This window comes from Aphidius gifuensis, linkage group LG3, assembly GCF_014905175.1.
Source record: "Aphidius gifuensis isolate YNYX2018 linkage group LG3, ASM1490517v1, whole genome shotgun sequence".
Classification (NCBI taxonomy): Eukaryota; Metazoa; Arthropoda; class Insecta; order Hymenoptera; family Braconidae; genus Aphidius; species Aphidius gifuensis.
The window spans coordinates 2258595-2281675 of NC_057790.1; the positions used below are offsets into that span (position 1 = coordinate 2258595).

At 25.6% G+C, this 23081-nt stretch overlaps 1 protein-coding gene and 1 long non-coding RNA gene across 3 annotated transcripts in view; one reads left to right on the forward strand and one right to left on the reverse strand.

Moving 5' to 3' along the window:
* Positions 1-9060, reverse strand: part of LOC122851387 (neuroligin-1-like) — a 101288-nt gene extending 92228 nt beyond the window's left edge. For both annotated transcript variants that reach the window (XM_044150568.1, XM_044150569.1), the window contains exons 1-3: positions 8890-9060; positions 3888-4546; positions 3642-3817 (exon numbers count right to left, since the gene is read on the reverse strand). In XM_044150568.1, the coding sequence (XP_044006503.1) occupies positions 3642-3817; positions 3888-4135 (424 nt within the window). In that variant the 5' untranslated portion in view covers positions 4136-4546; positions 8890-9060. The remainder of the gene's footprint in view (positions 1-3641; positions 3818-3887; positions 4547-8889) is intronic.
* Positions 9061-9203: 143 nt separating this feature from the next.
* The window catches only part of LOC122851393, a 51417-nt gene continuing 37539 nt past the window's right edge, over positions 9204-23081 (forward strand). The window contains exons 1-2 of the long non-coding RNA XR_006373686.1: positions 9204-9277; positions 9349-9570. This is a non-coding gene — a long non-coding RNA (uncharacterized LOC122851393). The remainder of the gene's footprint in view (positions 9278-9348; positions 9571-23081) is intronic.

A 23081-nucleotide genomic window follows, 5' to 3' on the forward strand; every position in this document is an offset into this window, starting at 1 on the left:
TGTCTCTTTCAACGATTCAACCAACTCAAACCTCTATACACACATCACGCTATTACACAAATATATACTATGATATGATTCTATCACGATATTAACCACGAACCACGAACAAACGTCGTTGTATATTTTGGATCACTGAGTATAGCCAAGAAACTTACACAAATATATATATATATACCTATACATACAGAACGAGAATATTTTTGTTTCGATATTTTCTTATCTTTCATTACGATATTCGACAATAAAGATATATATAATCCATGATATAATCACATCGAATACAAATTTCAGAATTATCGTAGATATATTGATATGAATTTACATTTCTTCAGAATATGTATCAACAGAGTATAATGATACACAGAACAAACAGAGGAGATATTGCAAAAGATTATTAAGAAATACAAATGATATATATAAAATAAAACATGCATAGATGCATTTTATATAAAATAAAAACATGACGCTAGACATTTTATACATATATATATATATTTATATTCACGTTAACATTTTGTAGATACATATACATGTGTGTGTGTGTGTGTGTATGAAACGTTCGAGTTTCCGTTTCCGGTTAACATTTTACGTCTGGACATTTCATTGTCGAAAAAAGGGAATCCAATGGTATACATGAAGGGAAAAAAGGTGTGTATATGTATATTATATGTAAACTATATTTATGTGGAGAAAAAAAAGAAAATTAAAAAATGAAAGATAAATATATATAGTTGACCTAAATACATCGTGGAAGCAAGTGGAATTTCAAGAGGAAGAAAATGAAAATAAAATGAATGCAAATGATGAGAAGTAAAAGAGGTTGTGAGATAGACATCATTTTGAGCATCGACGAGATAACAGTGTATATACAAACACAAACAAATATCATTTTATATATTGAGCCTTTCAACTTTTGGGGCATCGTTAAAAGACTCAACGCCAAGATATCTTTCCTGCCTTTCTATATATGATTAAAATGTTTTTTTTTTTTTTTTGTTGTTTATTTTCTTTTTATCCTTTTATCAATTCATGAATTTTATATATATATTTGCTGACCTTTTTTTTTTTCTACTCTTTTTCATTTTTTTTATTTTTTGTCAAGTACAGTTTAAAAGAGTATACCATTTAGAATAAACTATATAGCATTTATAAGTTTAAATATATATACCATCTTTTAGTCGCTTCCATTTACAGAGTTGGGATCAAGGATAATTTGCCTGCACATTGTGCTCAATGAATTTGGGTTTAATCAATGGGAAAGTTAAGTTTCCAATGATGAATAAATTATTATAGCATAAGAGAGATAGTTGAGAAAGAGTTGAGTGAGAACATAAGATGTTGACAATGAGAATAATAAAAGATTAAATTTATTTTATATATTATTCAAAAAGTTTGGTATATCCTGAGTCTAATGTTATATATATCAAGATTATAGATGCAATTTTAACTTTAAATATAAAAATATCTATATTATTTCAGATTATAATTCGTGAAGAAAAAAAAAAAAAACATATTTTAAAATTAAAATAATGTGTTTTATATTTAATTATCAATCTATTGTTTGCTTATAATATTTTTAAAAGTTTTTTCAGTGACCTCTTTTATACGCAATCATTGTTTTCACAACTATATCAAGCAAACTTGTACTTGCATACAACACACTAACTAAATAAGCCTTTATATAACAAGGAAAATTTACATTTTCAGATATTCAATAGAGAAACTCCATTTGTCCTATGTTTCCTTTGCCAGACACTTCACCAGATGAGGGGGTAAGAAGGAGGAAGAAAAGGGTTATATCTGCTACTGCCAAGAACATCACTTTGTATATATAAGCACTTATACTGTCTACTGCATTAGACGTAGTCATATTATAGACAGTATTGTGCATTTCCTTCATCCTATTTTTTTCCTCAACAAATTTTACCTTCGTCACACAGTCTTTCTCTTTCAGTCGGTTCAATTTCCGACTTTGGAAAAGCGGATTGACCCAACACACACACACACACACACGCACGCAATCTTACTGTACATGGACATATATACATTTTTATTTTATGTACACATATATACTCACAAACCACAAAAACATATTGCCGACGAGGAAGAAGAAAAATTTTCTTTTCCGGTTTGAAATACGAAAAAGAAAAGAAACTAGCATGATGTACGATTATTAAAACCATTTTATTTTCAAACTGCCACCCCTTCAATAGCAAACACATATGTACCTCATGAAGTGGAAGTAGAATGAAAATGGAAAATAAAAAAAAGAATAAAACAAATGAAAAATTTTTATCGTAAAAACATTGGCCAAACGAATATATAGATGATATTTGAACGAAAAAAAAAATTCTGATTTCAAGAGGTAATTTTTTTTAATACGAAATTCCAGAAAAAAAAAAAAAAAAAAAATTTTTTTATTACGTATGACATTTTGGTTTAATAATATATTTTCATTGTTCAATATTTTTTTTTTTTTTTGCGAATGTATTATTAAATTTCAGATGTTCATTTGATTAATTGTTTTTTGGCAAAAAAAAAAAAAAATATAAAATGTCAACTGATAATTGATTTTAGAGAAAAAAAAAATTTCAATTGTTTTTGTGGAATAATTTTATATTGAAAAAAAATTATTTTCCTTTTTGGTTTGAATTTTTCTAAATTCTTGTCACGTTATATATATTTATAATTTTGTAGCGTACAAAATTTCTTCTGAAAATTTAAAAATAAATATTGAGAGGCAACATGACAATATTTTTAAGTGTATAAAAATCTATCAACCTCTGCAGTATACATTGAATAACACATACACATGAGTGTCAATTAACGCAAGAAAAAAATAAAAACCAATTACAAGCCAATGACAATCTCGAGTGCTTCTAAATTATATTGAATATATATATATCTATAGAGATCTATAGAGACTTGTGAAGCCACTACAACTAAGAGTAACTTTGACATGAAATTGGAAACTTAATAATAATAATAATTTTCTACTACTAAGAAAGCTCGTCAAGTATATATATATATACATCAAAAACTTCTATATAAATTAGATAATTTTATTTTAAAAAAGTTTAAAATTTAAAGTAAACAAGAAAAATATTTTTAAATAAAGTTTGAAAAATAAATTCTAATAGTTTCATTCAAATATAAGACCAGTATAGAATTTATTTGATCAGTTTTTTTTTTTTTTTTATTTCTTTCTTTTGATATAGGGAAAAAAGCATTGTTCGGTTTTGACTGTATATATTATAAAAAAATTTAATCAACATATTGGATACTTTCATGCGATACACTCTTCGAAAAGATGAATTCTTTTGAAAAAATTCAAGTTCGAATATAGAACGTAACAGTGAGTTGACTAGGATCGAAACACGTACGCAATAGCTTAAGAAATCTTGGCAAAAGGCCTGTGTCGCATCGACGATTGAAAACGTGTTTGGTTTACGTGCACCGTTGGTTTACTCACGACCAAAAGTATCGTTTTTTTTTTTTTTTTTCTATCTTATTTACTATTTTTTTTTTTTGATTTTTATTACTTAAAAAATAAAATGAAAAATCTTGCTCGAAGAAATTGTAAAATGTTTACAATAAAAATAAAAAACTTTGTCAAATAAAAGATTATTTGTACTCACTCATTACTGGAGCATATACATTCAAGTATAGACAGTCTTCACTCTGATTTTGTAAATGTGGCAACAGTCTTTTGAGATATTCAAGACGAGCTTTGGGCATTCGCTCGAGAGCCTCTGCTTCATTGGCAATATTTGGCAACTTTTGTGGACAAACTGGACCAACTGAGTTTGCCAATCTGCAAAGATATTAAAATTTTCAATTAATAATAATTAAAATATTAAAAAAAATAAAAAATCAATACTTACTTGGTACCCTCCCAAGGACTTTGTGTTCTTGTTGGTGAAAATCTATCACCTCCAATCGGTGGAGCAGCATACGGTATTCCAAGATAAACATGAACTGGTTTTAATGATTTTAATTCAAATGTCCTTACGAGACCCTGTATTTTACCATTTCTAAGATCAACTATTCTATCATTACGTTTTGTTTTAACTGTTAATGACATTACAGTTGTTGATGTTGATAAAAAAATCAATAAAACAATGAGTTTCATTTTTATAATTAATCTAATAAATATATGAAACTATGGATTATTTTTTTTTTCCAACTAATCGCACAATGGCGAGTATTGATATATTTTTAATATTTTGCATTTGGTGCGTGGACGTAATAATACGTTTGATTTATACTCCACTTCCCATATTAATTTATTTTTATTTTTATAAGTTATTTTCATCGCTTAATTTATAATTTTATCCACTTGAACATTTTAAAATAATAATTTTTTATTATAAATATAACACTGATTATTAATAGCCAAGCTTTTTCATTGAATTTAATTTGTCGTTTATTATTTTAAAAATAGTTAATGAATGAAGAAAAAAAATTCCACACAACACAAATAATCACATATCGATGTTTTTTTTTTCATTATTATTTTCCGACATTTGAGTAGCAGTTCAATCTGAAACAGAAAATAAATTTATTTATTAAATGTTAAATCATACACAGAAGAAAGAAAACTGATCAAATATAAATTGTAATAAAATAAAAATAATGGAATGAAAAAGTTGTTCATGCATTTGAATGAATATCAAAAATGGCTGAGACAAATATATATCTGATACACAAAAAAGGAATATAGTAGCCAAGTAACATTGATCAACTGTGGAATCTTGTTACATTTTGATACCACTCTTGGATATTGGATAGCATACATGACATTTATTTATTTTTTTCTTGTCTTTCATGTAGTACTCTACTGTGTGGAGACTTTATGCTCTCCAATCATTTTTCCCTCAAACTCAATACTTGCTGTCGGGCTACGTTCCAACATATTAGTTTTTCTTTCTTTGACATTATTTTGACCCACAGCTTCTTGCAAAAGGAAATCTGTTTTCTAACAAATGCAAGATGCAAAAGGACTGCATGCAAATCATAATCTTGTGGTTGTTTGATGATGAATATTATATATATTATATAGTCACAAAGCTATCGCAATTTTCAGTCAATTAAATACGGGTTAGCTTTGAAGGATATAACTTTTTTGTCAACTTATTATCCTTAGTCTTGTATTTTAATAAATGTATATATCAAATAACTTTTATAATTTATTTACTTCAATTACAGAGTTGTTTAAGAAGCAAAAATAATAAATAAAATTTATGAAATATGATTAAAGAACAAGTTTATAAACGTGAATTTTCTTTTTGCTACTTTTATTTACGTAAAAATGCAGGGAATCAAACGGTCTTTGTTAAAAAATTTTAATGATTTTTTTTTTTTTTTTTCAATGTTAATTTGATTTCTAATGAAAATTAAATTTTATAAAAAATATAAATAATTGAATGATTTAATTTAACAAAAAAAAAAAAAAAAACAAAAATGTCAAGAGCTTATTTGAATATTTTTATTATTCGAATCAGCTTTATTTTTTAGATGTATAAAAAAATAGAAAAAAATATATATTTTTTGTATTTTATATTTGATATTTTGTATTTTATTCTTGAAAAAGAAAAACGCGTTGTCAAAAGCGAAAATTGTAGGTTTCTCGTATCGTTTCATGCTGACTGTTTTCCTATCATTCTCTCTGTGTGCATATCAAAAAGTACGAACAGCATTATAGATACAGTTTGGTCAGCAAAATTTTCATTTGATCCAACATGCTACATGTCAATACCAATCGCATTAAATGATCGACATTTTTTATTTATTTATTTTTTTTTTTTCTCATTCGCTATGTTTCATCTGTCAGTATAGATATCATTTTTTATTTCTCGGTACACATACATACAAACATCATAAACGAGTGCGTGTCTGTTACCATGAAATTGAACAGAAGATGTGAATTTCACTTTACTAATAGAAAAAAAAAAATATGCTGACATTTCATCTAGTCGTTAAAGCTTAAAAGTTTAATTTGAAAAAAAAATTAATCGATAAAAAATAAATTTATTATTTGATATGTTTAATGAAAAAAGTATTTTATTAAAAAAGATTTGTTTTTTTTTTTCGCTTAAAATTCAATTTAATAAATTTTAATTCGATAAATTTAATTTATTTTCCGATAGTTTAAGAGGTGTGATACTTTGAAAAAATAAAAAAAAAACTTTTATATATATAATGATTATCAAATTGATAATGTCTCTAATACCGCGAAAATTTATTTCGACAATGTGTCGAGTTGTAATGAACTGAAACGATGAATAATATAGTCAATGAATACAATATCTCTAAACTTGTACAATTGAAAAGTCAATTTACGCTAGACTTGATTTTACGATTTTAAAATCTCACATATGTATATATATTAAAGTCCCTAGTTGAATTGAGGATGGTACTTTTACATGTTGTCTGCCACAGTCTGACATGCAATTTACTGGTTTGATGGATACTGCATCTGTCTAAACCAGATTGAAATTCACTCGACAATTTGACTTTCATCCTTATATATAATATAAACTATTTGCAATGTTGATGAGTCAATGCGATAATCATGATTCATCAATATAATATATAATAATTTCAATCAACTAATTGGGATGTATATATATTTTTTAAATTTATCTGTATATAAATAAATAAATAAATTTTACATATTAATGTCAATATAAATATTATCAAGTGAATATTATTATTTCAGTCACATATAAATAACGATAACATCAAGCTGTGACACCTATCAAGATACCACGATATGCAAAACTGAATCAAGCTTAATATTTCAATGTATATAGATATTGCGGTATAAAATTCAAACCAACTCAATCCTTCTACGCTTGAGCTAATATACCTGAGTTAAACTTTGCTGTTTAACTTGGTCCATATCTTATTTTGCCCAACGGCTATCAACCCTCGCTCAATTCCCTGTCCATACCCTCAAAACTAACGCCATGTCGTTCATGAATAATCGTTCGACTTGTGGATATGTATATGCATCGTTGTGCGTGATAGTGCACTAATCTGATAATCGATAATAGAGATGGCCAATGCGATTATACGCTCAAGAGAATATGAAATTTCATAAATTCTATGTGTATATTTCGTCATGTACTTTTGCTAGACAAGTTTTCCCACCACTAAACAAGCCAAAATTATTGACTTTATTATATTAAAATAAATATATATCATATTCATTATTTTTACTTCAATTAAATATTAATTATTTCATAATGTAATAAATAATATTATTTATAAAAAATTTACGGAATAAATAGCAATGTTTTGGTATTTTTAAATGTCGTGTATATTATTTCTGGATGAAATTGTTTTTCATTTTTTTATTGCATACTTTATGGCTTTATTAACCTGGGGCAAGGTTTTATTAATTCATTGAAACCTTTTTTTTTAATTTTGCTTCAATTAAAAATTTTTTTTTTTTAAATGTAATTGAATTTAAATAAAAATAACGTTTTACAGAAACATTTTACGCTTTTTGTTTTAATTAATTTTTTTTTTTTCGTTTTGCATGAAAATTGATTCACTGTAAAATTTGTTACTTTTCATTAAATTCAATTGGTTGGTTAAAAGCAAACGTGGTTTGCAAGCATTCACACAAAATTCGTAACGTAACATATAATCCATAAGCTGATGATTTATTGTATGGCAAGTCATTGTCTCTGAGAATAGTATAGCAAAACGATGCGTATTTATACAAAGAGGATATTCACATAAATAAATGTTATGTATATATGTACATACATATCTATATTTAAATTTATTTGCTGACATAATGTTGCTTTGTTATTGTGAGTTCATTTGTGTGCTCCCATCAAATCAGTCGGGAAAGCTTTTATATAGATATTTCAATTTTTTACATTTTTATTTATTTTTATTTTGGCTAAGAAACTAAAATAAAAAAAATTCAACTAAAGTGGGTACCAAAAGAAAAAATATAAATAAATAAATAAAATATCATAATTCATTTTTATTTTTTTTTTCTCATTTTGGTGGCGTCCACTCGTCTCATTCGTGACTCTTCAACGGCTAGACTAGGTACGTGACTCGGTAGTGACACCAGTGCTCGTTGGCACTTCACTGAATACTCTTTTTTTTTTTTTTTTTATTTAAAAAAAAAAAAAACGAAAAAGGTAAATGAAACAGTGTGACAGCTGTATGGACAACATTTTACTAATAAATAAATATATATGTATTTATGTTTTTATTAGGACAAATACTCCAATATAATTTCGCATAATATTTATATTTGATGGTCATTGTTTTTTTTTATTTTTTTTTTACTCGCAATTCACACAGTTTTGGCCTAAGGAGTTGTTTACGTAAACATATATTATTATATGTGCATGTGTGCGTGTGTGTGAGAGCACGTCGTTGACCGACTAAATATAAGATGGCGGAACGAGTTGGTGAAGCCTATTTGCGAGCTACTTTTTTTTTCCCTCGCGTTTTTTTTTTTTTTTTTCCTCACAAATAAAAGTTTTATTTATTTCCAGCTACTTTGTTGGTATAATATAATATTTAGGTATAGCATTTAAACACGAAAATATTAATCGACAGTTAAAAAAAAAAATAAAATAAGTAGGGAAATTAAATTAGATTATTTTTTTCGGATAAAAAAAAAAAAAAAAAATTAGACGCTCGAGCAACAGGGCATTAATTTTTATCATAAATATATCGGAGTTAATTATTTTACTATTTATTTGTTGTTGTAAAACACTAATGTCACATAATAATTTATAAAAATATCATTCACGTATATTAAATTTATAAAAATTAAATAAAAAAAAAAAAAAACTGCGCAATTGGTTTAATTGTTTAATGAAAAAAATATATTTAATAAATTCTTACGTTTGAAGAAATAACAAGCAGCTAATATTTATCTTCAATCGAAATTTATTACAGGACACAGATATATTTATTTATTTCTTCAAAGTTTACACACAAAATAAATAAGTTGAGTCACCGATTATACTTGGAAGACAAATGACGCGTTATTTTATTGAGAGTACAATACGCATAATGGCCGCCAAGGGCAAATATCCTTGTTTGCCGATTAAAAAGAAGAAGGGAGAAAAAAAAAGTTGAAGTGGCTAAAACATGCATCAATTATTGTCAGCTGACCATAAAAAACAGAGAGGGGATAAAACAGATCAAGCTGTCCAGTTCAACGCCACTCATTCCTGCGTCTAAAAACTTAACAATTTTTTTTCTCTCAAAATATTAAGTGGTAAAATATGTCAGTGTTTAATTATTATTAACAATTTAATTATTATTAGTTATTTATATTTTTTAATTTATTTTTTTTAGGTATTAAAAGTGAGAACATCATCATGTCCCGTGGATATTTGTCAATGTTTGTCAAATACAGTTTGATCTTGTTAACAAGCCTTGAAAATGACGCCATTTCAAGGCCAAATGCAGTACATTTATTTATATTGAAAATATAAACCATCATCATCATCATACTATCCATCAAATCATCAAGATAAATAAACATTAAATATGATTGCCAGTGCTCCAGTATTTATGGTGAGTTTATCAAAAAAATATATTTTATTTTTTTTATATCAATCAGTAATGCAACATGGCGGTTATATAAAAAAAAAAAAAAAAACAAATCGTTGTGGTTAAAGTGTTTTTCGCTCAAATGATGATTTTATATAGATTCAAAATTTGGTTTTGTGTTGTATAAATATAAATATATCAATAAAACATTTATCCATGTGCATGTTCTGGCACAATGAACGATCAACAAAATTCATTAAATGGCTGTATGAATAAATGCATCGGTGCATGGTGTCAGTATGTCATCACTTTTTTATAATGAATTTTATAAATAAATCGCACTTGGTGAATACATATTTATATATTTTTAAACACTTCATATAACGTTATTCATGAGAAGTTATTTTTTATATGGGAAAGATAAATTTTTATTCAAACAAATTATTTAAAGAGAGCATATTAAATATAGATTCTTCAATAAGATTTTACCAACACTTTTTTTTTTTTTTTGGTATATTGATTATTTATTTTTTTTATTATTTTCGTGGTATATATATATATTTTATTTAATGCTGGTATTTATGTTGCCCAAACTCGTTGTTTTCTATTATCATAAATTTTACTTTACCAAGATGTTTTCGGTGTGCAACAGCACAAGTTGAAAGGGAATATATTTCAATTGAGTATTCCACGAAAATATAATGCATCACTACAACCTTATCGACACCAAGATACATGCTTGTTTGTAAAACTGGCTCATAAATTTTATTTTCAATTTGCAGTGCACTTGTTGTTCGTTTCTTTACCTAATACTTTTAACTTTGTCTTTATTAACAAAAAAAAAATAAAAAAATAAATGATGCTTTCTCTATAATTGTTGATATTTAAAAAAATATTTTACATTTATCGTTAAACGTACATACAAAAATTAATTAACAAATGCAAATATAAACAAAAATTCTTTTCTTCTTTTTTTTTTTGTTGTGCTTTTAATTATGACGCTGTTGTTTCTTTCATTCATCTTTTTTTTTTTTTTTCATTTGGTTACATTTTATTTTCATTCAAAATTTTTATGAAACTTGAATCTTGATAACGTAAAATAAATAAAATGTTTAATGTGCGGTACAGTGTGGTGATGAGAGAGTGATAAGTTCAAACCATGATTTTTTCTATTTCTTTTTTCTCTTTTATTTATCTGCTTTTATAGTCTCTTTTTAACTTGCCAGCTCTCCCAGACTCGGTCTAGCCGCAATGCTAGTGAGTGAATTGGTATAGCAAAAGAGCTTTTGCATAAAGCAACGTCTATTTTGCATATCTACTCTCTAGTGTGCATTGGTCTCACAGTTCAGTGATACCTACATCCCAACCGATTTCGTGATTTTTTTTTTTTTTCACTTTTTTTATTCTCTTACTGGCATAGCACTTTTAACCGCTCTTCGCTCTATTTACTTGACGAATATTGACCTCTCTCTCTTCTCTAAAAATACGCTTTTTTGATTCTCAACCACCAAGTCACTTTCAACTGTATATATTTCTATCCACATATTATAATTATCTCAACCACTAAAATTTGCTGCAAGATTTAACAATTTTTTATTATTAACCTATCAAAAGTTTTATTATTTTTTATTTTTTTATAATTTGTATATCACTTGAAATATTATTCTGGATGAAAAACAAATTAAACTTGAACATTTTACCGACAATAGTAAAATTAATTATCGACAGCACAATATATAAAAATAAAATTCAATGACGCTTTGAAAGTGCATACACTTGTACGTTTCAAATTGAATTTTTCCTTTTTTCATTTCTACAAAATCAGTCGTTTAAAAAAATGGTTGAAATAATTTCCATTGTAGTTGCTATATTTAACATTAATCTTTGGTAAAAATACCAATAAAAATAGTAAAGTTAAATTAGACAAAAAAAAAAATTAAATAAATCAACAAAAACAACAGTCATAAAGTTTTTACAAAAAAATAACATAACTTTGAAATAACTAATTATTAACATTTGTCAATCGTTCTTTAAAATTTCATGATTGTTTTGAAAATATTTGATAATTAAATAACTTTTCATAACAATTGTGATGTGTGTAAAATAACAAGAGCAATATTTTCTACTCACACCGAATAAAATTGAAAATAAACATATAAATTGTTAGGTAATATTATTTATTATTAATCTCTGCAACTCAAAAAGTACAAATACATAAATTATATCATCAGTTAAAAATATTTATAATTATATTTGATATTTGTTAACGTATTTAATATGCGTACAATTAAACAAATAACATATTGAACAATAATAATTTTTCGTATTATTATGAAAATTATTTTATATTCAAAATTATCATCATTCATAAAATATTATAAATCAGACAAAAGTTATTAATTTATTGAAATGATGGATTAAATGAATGATTTACCGGAGTTTTTAATTAATAACTGATTAATTTTTCAAGCTGTCATTAAGTTTTAAATTTATACACGTTTTAAAATTAAAATAATAATGAATTTAAAATATTACAACACAAAAATTAATCAATTATTAATTAAAAAATTTCAATTAATTATTTATTCATTAACAATGACTTGAGAATTTGTTGAATAATGATAATAATAATAATAATTTTTCTATTAAACCAATAATACATATGAGTGAATAAAAATTCGTTTAAAATAAAATTCATAAAAAAAATAAAAACAGAGAGAATTTTGAGGGTTGCATAAACGCGATGAACTGTATAAATGAAATTGATGATTTGCTGAAGAGCGAGGGGTTGATCCTTGTAGTGAGTTTTCGTCGTGTATCAACGATAAACTGTCGGACAAGCGTCATGTCGTGGAAATCGACACGTTGATCCCTTCGACCTCTATGGACTTGCCTACTCGTGGTTCAGCATGAGTTTATGATGGCGTCGAACGCATTTTATTCATTTGTTTAAATGAGTCTAGTATAACGAAATTGGACTGCAATGTTTGTTATTTTGTTTCCACAAACATTTATTTTTATTCATTTTTTTTTTTTTATTTATTATTATTTTTTTTATTTGGAAATTTGTTTTTTTGAAATTGCTTTTCAGGAATGATTAACAACAAAATGGTAAAAATTTTAAGCACTATTGATTCTTTTTAACATATAAAAAATAAAAAAAAAATTATTATTATTATTTCAAGTCGAACTGTGCTCGTATAATAGTTTGGCTAAATTTAGAATAGTAAAAAAATAACGAATAAAAAATTGAAAAAATGAAAAAAAAACATAATGTAAAATCGCAATGAGAAATGAGGGTGAATGATCGATCAGCCTAGTTTTTACCACACATAAAAAAAATATATAAAAATGACTAGTATATCCGAATGGTTGGCTTTTCAGTAGAAGTATAAAAAATTTGTCACGTTCTGTTTTTTTTTTTTCATCGTGCATGATGTGCATTCGTTTTTTTTTTTTTTTTTGTGAAATTTAAAATTTAAAGTTTTACATTGACGATAATATTTTCTATTTTTTTATTATTATGATTTATGTTTCAATGAAGAAAATAAATAAAAAATTAAATTTAAACGCCAATTATTGACATAAATTATACAATTGATTTAATTTATTTTTATATATCAAAAAATAAAATATATAGTCTTTGGTATTACGTGAAGTAAAAAACGAAAATATATTCTCTTCTTCTAATTCACATGATACCATTGTGGCTATAAAACGCAAAATGAAGAAAATAAAAATAATAATAATAGAAAGGATTATATAAAAGTCAAAAAAAAAAAAAAAAAGGATGAACAATAAACTGATTTTTCGAAGCGCGGTAAAGGACACCCGGGACGCAATCCATCGATACTCCCATTTCAACGTAATTAATCCGATAAATCGTAGACGGTTGAAGAAGCAGAATGAAAAGAATTGAGAATTGAATTAGATTTTCAGAAAGTCTCCAATATTCTCTCAGCACATTCACCAGGTTCAAAATGACATTGAAACTAAAAAAAAAAGAACTAACATTAAGGAACAAAAAAAAAAAATTTACAGCTTATACACCACATAAGAAATAATTTCGTTTGACTGAACACAGCTCTATTCTTTAAGAAATAAAAATAAAAAAAAATCATAATAATAAGCACTAATATTATTATTATTTTTTTTAATTACAAAAAATTTATATATATAACTATGAAAGAGGGTATATAATGACAATATCCGGTGTATATTTACAATCCTCCCTGGTCTCTTGGTCATCTGTTTATATTTGCATCAACTGCTGGTCATTTTATGCCTCGTTCAATCTACTGATCATTCAACGCACTATTGCACATCACTTTATATAAACAAGCGTAAAATTTATTTTATATATACAACACGTACATATGGACTTTTTATAAAGTACATACATATTCTTATGTGTACACATAAAATTACCAAAGCTTTTCCGGTGTGCAATATCATGTTGATAGTTTGTATGCGGTCTCTCGTACATTGCACAATTGGTAAAGGAAGCTAGTTCAAAGGCAAATATTCGATGCAGAGACAATATGATAAAAATAAAACTGCAAAAAAAAACATCTCTGTCTAGACAATATAAAAAAAATATAAATGTGTTTCTTCATTAAGATTTTGAGCAACGATTGGTTCACTGGAAAATTTTCAATGACACGAATTTTCCTTATGTTTTTTTTTTTGTAAATATCCATATCTGGTTTATTCACAATAGAGCTAATAAAACTTTATCAGAATCCAGAAAATTACTGAAATTTTATTGAAATTTTTAAGTTAAGAAAAAAAACGAAGGAAAAAAAATAATGTAATTACTATATTGGTGTAATTTTATAAATATCGTGTCATTTAAAATTTATGCTGAGAAATTCTGAGAGAAAAAATGAAAAAGAAGTCTTTTTTTCTTCTCTGAGTTCTTATTATTCTAAATAAACTCTAACGTTCTTAATCTAAATGGAAATCTTATCGTTGTTTCAGAGATTCATGAAATGTCTTTTGAAACAATCATGCTTTTCTGGGTGTTACGATATCTGATTCCATTAGGAATATAATTATTAATCATGTATTGTTATTGATTTTTTTACTTGTTCCAACAAATTGAGGAAATGAAAATTATTTCAGAGTACTTTCTATTATAGAGTTATACAATTTTTATTTATCTAAATATCCAATTTTGTCGTTTGTTTTTTTTTATCTTATTTTTCAAAGCTTTCATAATAATTTACAAACAGAAAACAAGTATAGAATACAACTGGTCATGTCTGGTTTTTTTAAACATTTATTTTTTTTTTTCATCTCTTCATTTTATTTTGCAAACAATTGCACGGATTAGAACGTAATAGAACCCACTGTAGCAATTTAAGTCAACGAATTATTTTTTTTTACAATATATTCTATTTTTTTTTTTTTAACAAAAGTATTTACGGATTTTCGTTTTCTTCTATTCTTCTTCACTCTCTTATCCTGAATTTTCTATCGGATTTATAATGGAGAGTTTGAGAATTTGTGTATGAAAAATAAAAATAAAAAAACTGAAAAATAAAAACTAAAACAGGAAAGAAATAAAATCTAAAAAAGTGGATAGGGGCGGTAGCTTAGGGGTTTATCCCAGGCGTTTGTATCCAAGAGCCATCACAGACACCCGGAAAACTAACGAAAAAATATAAAAAGAAAAAAAAAATATATAAAAATCATTAACCCCGAGGGGTCATTAGTGTATGTTTTTACTGAGTGAGAATATACGTAAAAAAAAAAAAAGAAAGAAAATTGTAAGTCGTGTCGGAAGCCCGGGAGAGATAGGAAAGAGTCATGAGACGTGAAAAGTAGAAATAGAAGTTGAAAAGCCAATGCAAGAGATTGAAAATCATGAGATATATGTATAAACATTTTTTTACATTTGTGACCAGGTGACATGAGCTTTTTTTCATTTTGCTAGAAACAATTTTAAAAAAAAGAAAAATAAATTGTCTATTTTATTCGACCAATTATAATATTTAATATATAAATTATATATTTGAATTAAAAAAAAAAGGAGAGTCATTATAGGAAAAAAAAGTTTCAACGAAGCTATGAAAATATAAATAAATAAAACAATTAAAATTTTTCTGTAATAAAATCTCTTTAAAAAATAAAAAAAATAAATTAATATTTAGCATTTATATTTATGTACACAAGTCCAGAACGAAAAAATAAAAACTAAATAAAAGAAAAAGAATTTATTAGATGATTGAAGCGAAAAATAAAAAAAAACTATAAAGTAGAGGTAAATCATTTTGAAAGAAGTGGATACTGGTAAAGATGACGTATATACGAGTGCCAAGGGATGAAAAGAAGTGGGTGGCTTGTCAGTGGGATAGCAAAGGGGGGTGGTGTATAAGGTATAAGGTATATAGCTCTTCCATGATTCGACTTTGGGGTAGGTAAAACGTGCCTCGAGTACCAACAGGCAGATGAAAAATGTTTTCAAGAGTCTCTTCTTTCATCCCCCTGTCACCCTGTCTTGCAAGTCCACACATTCAGAATCATCTTTTGCTGTGTCCTTTCCGGTCTTTCACTTTACTATCTCGTGCAATCACATATATTTTAATATTTTTTTTACTGTTTAGTTGTCCCTTTTACTTTTCATTTATTATTTTATTTTTATTTATTCATTTGTCTTGAGCTTAATATTTTAAACAATGTTGAAATATTTTTTTTATTCTTTTAAATTTTATTTAAAATGTTACCTTTATTGTTATCATCATTGACACATAATAATAATTGTTATTTTATCGTTATTATTATTTTCTATTGTTTTTTATAATTATTATTAGTATTATAATAATTATTATCATACTTATAATAATTTTATAACTATACTTATCGTCCTGTGTTGTCAAACTTTGTAATTATGAAAGTTTAAGTAAATTTTTAAAGACGAGAAAACTTGAGGCTTTTTTGGATTAAGAAGAAAAGTAAAATTACCATCATCTATAGTATCCATTTTTTTTTCCTTGATATTTTTTAACTATATATCAAAAAAAAAAAAAAAATTGGTTTCTTTTGAAAACTACCCTAAACCACTTTGAATAGAATTTTCATTTATATCTCTGATTCTCATTCAATTTTTCATAATAATCTTTTTTATTTTATTTCAAAAATTATAAAAGTATATTTGTAAATACAAAAATATGGCTTCGTTTGAGCCCATGTCAGATTACCAATCAGCACTCAGCTGTATTATTATAAACGAGATTTTGTTCCCTTTTTATTCATCTGTACCACAGATACTTTCAGTGTCCACAATTCAAGAAGGCTTATGAATATATATATGTATATTCAAACAGTTTAGTTCCCTGACATCTTTGCCATTGCTTATTACCATTTCAACATTCCTGTGAAACGAGCTCAGGGTTTGTCTTTAAAAAGTTTTTATTTTTTTTTCTTTCTCAAAGCTGACATGATATTTCTGAGAAAATTTTGTAACCCATCTGAAACTTTTTAAAAAGTTTGAAAATTTGTCTTTCTTGTGAGAGAATAAAATTATATGTGTATTGCTAAAATTTATTATATATTAAAGACGATGAATCATTCTTCTGGAAATAAAAGTTTTTTATGAAGAAAAAATACAATATTTTTGTAGCTTTCAATAAAGTTTCATTTAAAAAAAAAAATATTAACACCATTATCAATTGAAAGACGTATTGAATTTATTATTCACAATAAGTTTGATTGAACGAGAAAAATTTTTTTTTATTATTCTTGTCTTACTGAATGCGGTTATTTTAATTAAAATAAAGTTGTAAATTTTTTTTATCTCTGATTTCTTTATTTTCGCTTTTTTCTTTATTTCGAGAATCTAGAAATTCAGTGTGACACACGTTGGCCATTTTAAAAATAGTGTAAAAAATTTTGTGTTCACTCTTGAGACACCTTGGGGATGAAAAGTTACATTTTCTCAAGAGTAACAACTAAAGAAGCAGCAACGAACACGTGCGATTCGATGCTTCGTCAGTCAGTCAGTTTTTTTTTTTTGTAACTCGTTAAACTCGATCGAATTTGTGGAGAATTCGATAACGAAAACTTTCCGACCAATTCCAGACATCTATGTTGATGGCGTAGAAAAAACAGAAACGAAAATAAGATAAAAAAAATAAAAACATTGAGAAAAAATTTTTGCTGGAAAAGCTTCTAGCAGGAAATCCAGCAAAGATAAAATGTGTTCACTTTTATTAATTGGAATAAAAGTAACAAATGAAAAATGACAAACATAAGATAAAATTTAAATTAAAATAAAAAATACTCAGTATGAATTTTTTGTTTTTTCTCTTCAATTTAAATATACATTAAAATTTGAGATAATAAAAATAATTAAAAATTAAAAAAAATATTCATAACAGTAAATTTCACAATTAAAAAGAGAATTAAATCGTCTTCAATTAAATTTAATTTGTCTGATTTTTGTAAATCTAATTGTAAGATCTCTTATTCCCCCTGGCAAAATAAACAGCCATGTTTATCCACAGAGTTTTTTTTTTCCTCGCAACGCCCTTTAATAATCTTCAAGCCACCCCAACACAAATGTGTTTTTTTTTCTTTTTTTTTTACTCTATTTATTTGATGATTTTACTGGCAAAAAAAAATTTATTCATGTCGATTTTCAAGCCAATATAAATTACAATATTTAAAACCATTTATCAAATTTGAATTATTAAAATACAAATAAATTATCTCTATCTTATTTCGATAAATAAATATTTTATTTAAATATTCCGTTTAAATAAGTTTTATAATTTTATTTATTTATTTTGATATAATATCTTTGTCAATCAATCATAATATTTATTATCAGTATAATATTTTTTATTGTATTTCAAATATGGTAAAATTAAAATTCAAAGTGTATTACAAATGACATGACGTGATATTTGCCAAGTGGAATTGCAGAAATTGCCTTAAAATATCAAGTTGTATGTGCAGTGAATTGTAGATTTGATAAACCATTTATCCTCTAGTTGATATCAATTATATCAAGGCTTGATGCAGATGACCGAATCGAATTTTTTTTAGACATCTATTTATTAGTGAAATGTGTATGTATATATCAAGTTGGTATTGTCGATTGAACTCAGTTTTAATCAATCAATGTTAAATAGCTGATTTATCTCAAGCACTGTGAATATAATTTATTGTTATCGATATAATTATAATCAATGAGTTTAACAATCATTTAATATTAATTGTGTAATATTAATTAATTTGTTGTTTGATTATTTAAACAGTATTTATTTTATTTTTACGTTAACAAAATCTTTTAAGCTGCTTTGTCTTTCATTTTATTCACAATTTTAAGTAGCTACAGTAGTTGTAATAGCATCAAGCGACCTCAATAACTTGCTGATAAGAAGAATGGGCAAAATTAAAGGCAACTAAAGCCGAGTATCGATTTAAAAGTTGTTCATAAAAGAGGTTCACTCGCAAAACGTGACGTGAATATCATAGTTTCACAGCCCCAAGTATGTCTTCAGGTTTTTTTTTTTTCCTAAAAAGGGTAATACTTTGACCTCGTGTTATACTCATAAAACAATGTCTATTTTTGATGACAAAATGTCATCATTTCATTCTCTTTTACTTTTTTTCGTTGGAACAATCATCTATTAACACTCGTCAGCAATAAACTCGTCAGCTATTTTTACTTTTATTCATAGTTTTTTTTTTTTTTTTCTTTTCAATTTGCAAACATCCAATGAATTTGTAGAATCTATTGATAAATTTTATTATTTTTGTAAACAGACATTTTTCATTTTCACATACTATTTACATCAAAGTTTTTATTATTTTGTGATAATCGTAAAAAATTTTATTATTATCTGTACAATTTTATATATTATAAAATTAATGCACTTTCAGCATCTTTTATATCAGACTCAGATAACAATCCTTCAAATTGATTTTAACTCATTTGTTTTGAACTTTGAAATACATTCGATGTACAATTGTATACATCGAGTAATTTTATAGCTTTCCAATGACAATGCAATTTCATAATATATATTATTTTTTGTTTTTCACAAATATATAAATTAATTTTTCTGCGAAGAAGAAAATATTTATTTGCTAGATTAAGTTTGAAAAGAAAAGAATTTAGTCATTGGGGTATATTATTACTGACTCATGATAGACAATAGTGATTTTAAAAATAGCAAAGACGAACGCACATGATGAATGTTAAATGAATTTTCAATAAGAAAATAGTGAATGTGAAAGAAGATGAAACTAAAGAGCGTACGCCTTCAAACATGATAGGAAAAATGGAAATCAAATTGCGCGTTGAATGTTGAAAGATATAAAATAAAAAAAATAAAATAAAAAACGATTCAGTTAGGTAAAAAATAAAAGGAAGGATGAAATGTGATGAAAGAACGGAGAGTGACAGGCTGGGAAATTGGAAAATTGAACTCGAACTCACAAAGATGGTTTTTCTGTCATGGGCCAACTCCTTTACACCATCTTATACGTTTTCCTTCATTCTATATTCCTCAACGGAATATCGCACAAGCTTTTTCATACACACATATATTCAATCCATCTACCATCCACCCTCATTCAACTCACTGGAATTCAATGCGACGATTGCTTTCCATCGCGAGTTATTTGCACTTGGAAATGCGGTCGATGCTTCTCTGAGCTTTTCTTTTTTTTTTTATATTTAATTACACGCAAACTATCCTAGATAGTTTAAGAAAATATGAATGTACATAAAGTCCAAGAAAAAAAAAATGAAAAAATCTTTTTTTAAATAACTAAATATAGAAATTATCAGTGCCAAGAGATTTTCATTACTAATGGGTGTTATTTGGCTTTCAGTTAGAATATGCAAGTGGCATGACTTTTAAATGTCAATAAATAAGTACCTTGGTAATATTTAAATTTTATATTTTATAAAACTCATTAATAATTTATTTTAATTTTACAAGCTTTCAACTTTGATATTTTTCTCAGTCATTTTAAAACACATAATTATCAAGATTATATATTTAAAGTTTGCACAAAACTAATCCATAATAAAAATAAAAAAATTAAGCAAAAAAAAAATCGCGATGTAAAAAGCTAAAATAAACAAATCAAGATTTAATTATTATAATATATAACTGAGTGAAATACTTAGTGAAATAATGAATAAATAAATATAATAAAATATGTAAATATAAGAAAATAAGTCTGTAGTTAAGAAAAACAAATAAATTTTAATTATTCACAAGTTAATTTAAAACATAGATATACTGCAGTTGGTATTTGTTTAAATTTGTAACGATAATATGAGAAATTCGATATTACAACTAGGTTATTCCATTAGTACGTTCAAAACGAATAAGTTGATATATATTCTTAAATTGCATGTATACTCATGTATATGTGTAGGAATTAATTTGATTGTAAATTTGTAACGTGAATATACTTCTTGAGGCACATTTCAATCCATTTGTTTTGCCAAGTAGCACTGTTCGTTTCATGCTTATTTCTATATAAGTTTTAGCAAATCCATTACGATTCGTGTTTAAATAGATGAAATTTTCAAGCACTTGCATATCAAAATATATTAAGTATACTATATAAGAGTTAAAATAAATTGAATCAATTGAATTATAATAAAAATTTAATTCAATTCAATAGTACAATCTATTTTTAATAATCAACTTTATTATTGATTTATAATTATCCTTCGTATCTTTGATATTTCAATGTGTTTAATACTTGATATGTAATTTTGCAATAATCGAAAATTGATTATAACGAGCAGCCTTTGATTCTCGAGTCGTTAGTTTCAAGTATCTCGGTCGTTTCAATCATCAGCACTATATATCGACTTTGATAAAGCCCCACAAAAGTATACAGATTGTTAGGATATGCAGTCAATTTTCTGGCCTCTTGAAACTACCATTATATCTACTGAGGAAGAGAAAATTCAGAATTTTATATGTCAGGTCAAATAGTCAAGCTTCAAATTTTCAAACGATTATTATTGATTTTGCCCCGAGAAAAATAAATAAATAAAATAATAAATACGGTCAATTCAATACCACTAACAAACACATATGCATTATAGGATAAAAGAATTTTTTTTCAATTATTTTGACGTGAATTAATATTTGTTTGATAAAATATAATTTTACTCTTTTAAATAAATATTGAGTTTTTTTTTATAAAAAGATAATTGTTTTTATTATTTTATTTGTAACATTGAAAAAGAATTTTTTTTGTTTCAAAAAAATGTTACGTTTATAAAATTAAATGCAATTTTTTTTTTTGTCGAATTGAATATGAAAATTTTAACGTTATTAAATTGAGATAAAGAAGTAATTTTATTTTTATTTTGTCTAATTAAAAAAAAATAAAATAAAAAGCTGTAAATTATATTTTTATATAAAAATGTAATAATGCGACTAATAATAAAAGCTTGCTGTAATATATTTTACAGTTAGTGTAGTATATTATTTATTTTCGAGGACAAAAGAATTAAGATAAAGAAAATTGCAATGAACATCTCATTGTTATCATGATTATACTTTTGTACTTATTCTTCCTTTTTTCAATGCGGATTTTTATTTTTTATGTATATACTATTATCCATTATTTTTGAATCTCAGAATCAGTGTACCACTGAGGATAACCAACAATTACTTTCATCACCGGTGTTTCCCTCATCACCCACTTGCGTTGCACAAACTAAATAATTTCCTGTTGCGGTGGAAATAAACGATAATAAATCTACAAACTTGATTTTTCTTTTATTTCCTTTTTCATTTATTTCTATATACATTTTTTTTCATTATCATCTGTTCACGGAAGAAGCTTTTTAAAATACTCATATATTGCAAATTATTTTTTGCAAAACTATAAAAAATAAATATTCACGTGATTTAGTTGGTCTTTTGATTTATGAAACATTTTCAGTAAAAACATATTACGTATTTAGTTGTTGATCCATTCACTTGTAAGAAAAACATCAAAATATATTTGATGCAATATTAAAAACTTGTTTTTCTTCATATATACAGGATATTTGTATATTGATAAATATGTACATTGACGATTTTATTAAATTTAAAAGCTTTGAGAAAATGTTTAAAGTTAAAAAAATATTTATATTAATATTCCAATAAATGTAAAATGCAGTAGAATGTTCCTCGGTTTTTTTTAATTAAAAATCCCCATTTGTGATCAGAAATAATGAAAAAAAAAAGATGATACCAATAACGATTTCGCATGTAAAAACATGGTGTAATAAGGAATATCTTTGTTGGAATAATGGTTTTGCACGCTACATCCTTCTTTATGTGTGATAGGAAGCTTGTGACGAGATACTGATTTTAATTTGTAAAATCTTGACTTTTGAGAAAAACCACTATCTTCACCTTCTGTCTTTTCAACATAGGATACTCGTAATTCAGAAAATTCATTGCAGCTGTTCATTGTTCACCATTTCGATGTAGATAGTCAGTAAATAATCTTCAATTGTTCTCTTACTGTTCAAAGGCACTCAGAGTTATCGA